This window comes from Egretta garzetta, unplaced genomic scaffold, assembly GCF_000687185.1.
Source record: "Egretta garzetta isolate BGI_Z169 unplaced genomic scaffold, ASM68718v1 scaffold776, whole genome shotgun sequence".
In the NCBI taxonomy this organism is placed as follows: Eukaryota; Metazoa; Chordata; class Aves; order Pelecaniformes; family Ardeidae; genus Egretta; species Egretta garzetta.
This window is the reverse complement of record NW_009259987.1, coordinates 14229-16039: the sequence shown is the minus strand read 5'-3', so window position 1 is coordinate 16039 and position 1811 is coordinate 14229. Positions and strand designations below refer to the sequence as shown.

The following is a 1811-nucleotide window of genomic DNA, read 5'->3' as shown; positions in this document are numbered from 1 at the left end:
TTGGCTACTGGTGAGGTCAACGGGGAGGGTCTACTGGAAGAGGCTGGTCTAAGTGGAGAGCGTGGGGAGAGTCAACTGGGCTGGCCAACTGGAAAAGTCTAGTCAACTGGAAAGAATTTGGCCATTGGAAGAGTCTTGGATACTGGTGAGGTCACCTGGGAGGGTCTACTGGAAGTGGAGAGCTTGGGGAGAGTCAACTGGGCTGGTCAACTGGAAGGGTCTAGTCAACTGGAAGGAATTTGGCCACTGGAAGGGTCTTGGCTACTGGTGAGGTCAACTGAGATGGCCAACTGGAAGGGTCTAGTCAACTGGAAGGAATTTGGCCACTGGAAGGGTCTACTGGAAGAGGCTGGTCTAAGTGGAGAGCTTGGGGAGAGTCAACTGGGCTGGTCTACTGGAAGGGTCTAGTCAACTGGAAGGAATTTGGCCACTGGAAGGGTCTACTGGAAGAGGCTGGTCTAAGTGGAGAGCGTGGGGAGAGTCAACTGGGCTGGCCAACTGGAAAAGTCTAGTCAACTGGAAAGAATTTGGCCATTGGAAGAGTCTTGGATACTGGTGAGGTCACCTGGGAGGGTCTACTGGAAGTGGAGAGCTTGGGGAGAGTCAACTGGGCTGGTCAACTGGAAGGGTCTAGTCAACTGGAAGGAATTTGGCCACTGGAAGGGTCTTGGCTACTGGTGAGGTCAACTGGGAGGGTCTACTGGAAGAGGCTGGTCTACTGGAAGGGTCTCACCTACTGGAAGGGTCTTGCCTACTGGGAGAGCCAACGGAGATGGTCTACAGGAGGAGCCCAGTCTACTGGAAGGATCTTGCCTACTGGAAGGGTCTGGCCTACTGGGAGAGCCAATGGAGCTGGTCTATGGGAAGGGTCTTGCCTACTGGAAGGGTCTAGGCTACTGGAAGGGTCTTGCCTACTGGAAGAGCCCAGTCTACTGGAAGGGTCTAGCCTACTGGAAGCGTCTAGTCTACTGGAAGGGTCTTGCCTACTGTAAGGGTCTAGCCTACTGGAAGAGCCCAGTCTACTGGAAGGGTCTAGCCAGCTGGAAGAGTTCAGTCTACTGAAAGGGTCTTGCCTACTGGAAGAGTTCAGTCTACTAGAAGGGTCTAGCCTACTGGAAGAGTTCAGTCTACTGGAAGGGTCTAGCCAACTGGAAGGATCTTGCCAACTGGAAGAGCCCAGTCTACTGGTAGGGTCTAGCCTACTGGAAGAGTTCAGTCTACTGGAAGGGTCTTGCCTACTACAAGGGTTTAGCCTACTGGAAAGGTCTAGCCTACTGGAAGGGTCTAGCCTACTGGAAGAGTTCAGTCTACTGGAAGGGTCTTGCCTACTGGAAGGGTCTTGCCTACTGGAAGGGTCTAGTCTACTGAAAGGGCCTAGCTTACCCGGGAGGGCCACCTGGGCCAGCCAACTGGAGGAAGCCAGCCACGTGGGCAAGCTCTGTCCTTCCCCCACCGCCCTTGACCTTCTCTTGCGCCCACCCCGCAGACACCCCCGTGACGCCGCCCAACGTCTACATCTTCCCTCCACCGGCGGAAGAGTTGGCCCGTCAGGAAACGGCCACCTTGACCTGCTTGGCCACCGGTTTCCGTCCCCGTGACATCTTGGTGACCTGGACCCAAGAAGACCGTCCCGTAGCTCCGGGGAGCTTCTCCATCTTCGGTCCGGAAGAAAATGGCGGCACCTTCAGCGTCTACAGCATGTTGACCGTGCCGGCGGGGGCGTGGCAACGGGGTGACGCCTTCTCCTGCGTGGTCGGCCATGACGGCATCCCCATGCACTTCGTGCAGCGGACGGTGGACAAGAGCAGCGG

The 1811-nt window shown here is 56.3% G+C and overlaps 1 gene segment (V, D, J or C); it reads left to right on the top strand.

The window, feature by feature from the left end:
• The window catches only part of LOC104127827, a gene marked incomplete at its 5' end in the record, with an annotated part of 6651 nt that overhangs the window by 2940 nt on the left and 1900 nt on the right, over positions 1 to 1811 (top strand). Inside the window, 1 exon segment of the C gene segment in view lies at positions 1487 to 1807. Coding sequence covers positions 1487 to 1807 — 321 coding nt within the window.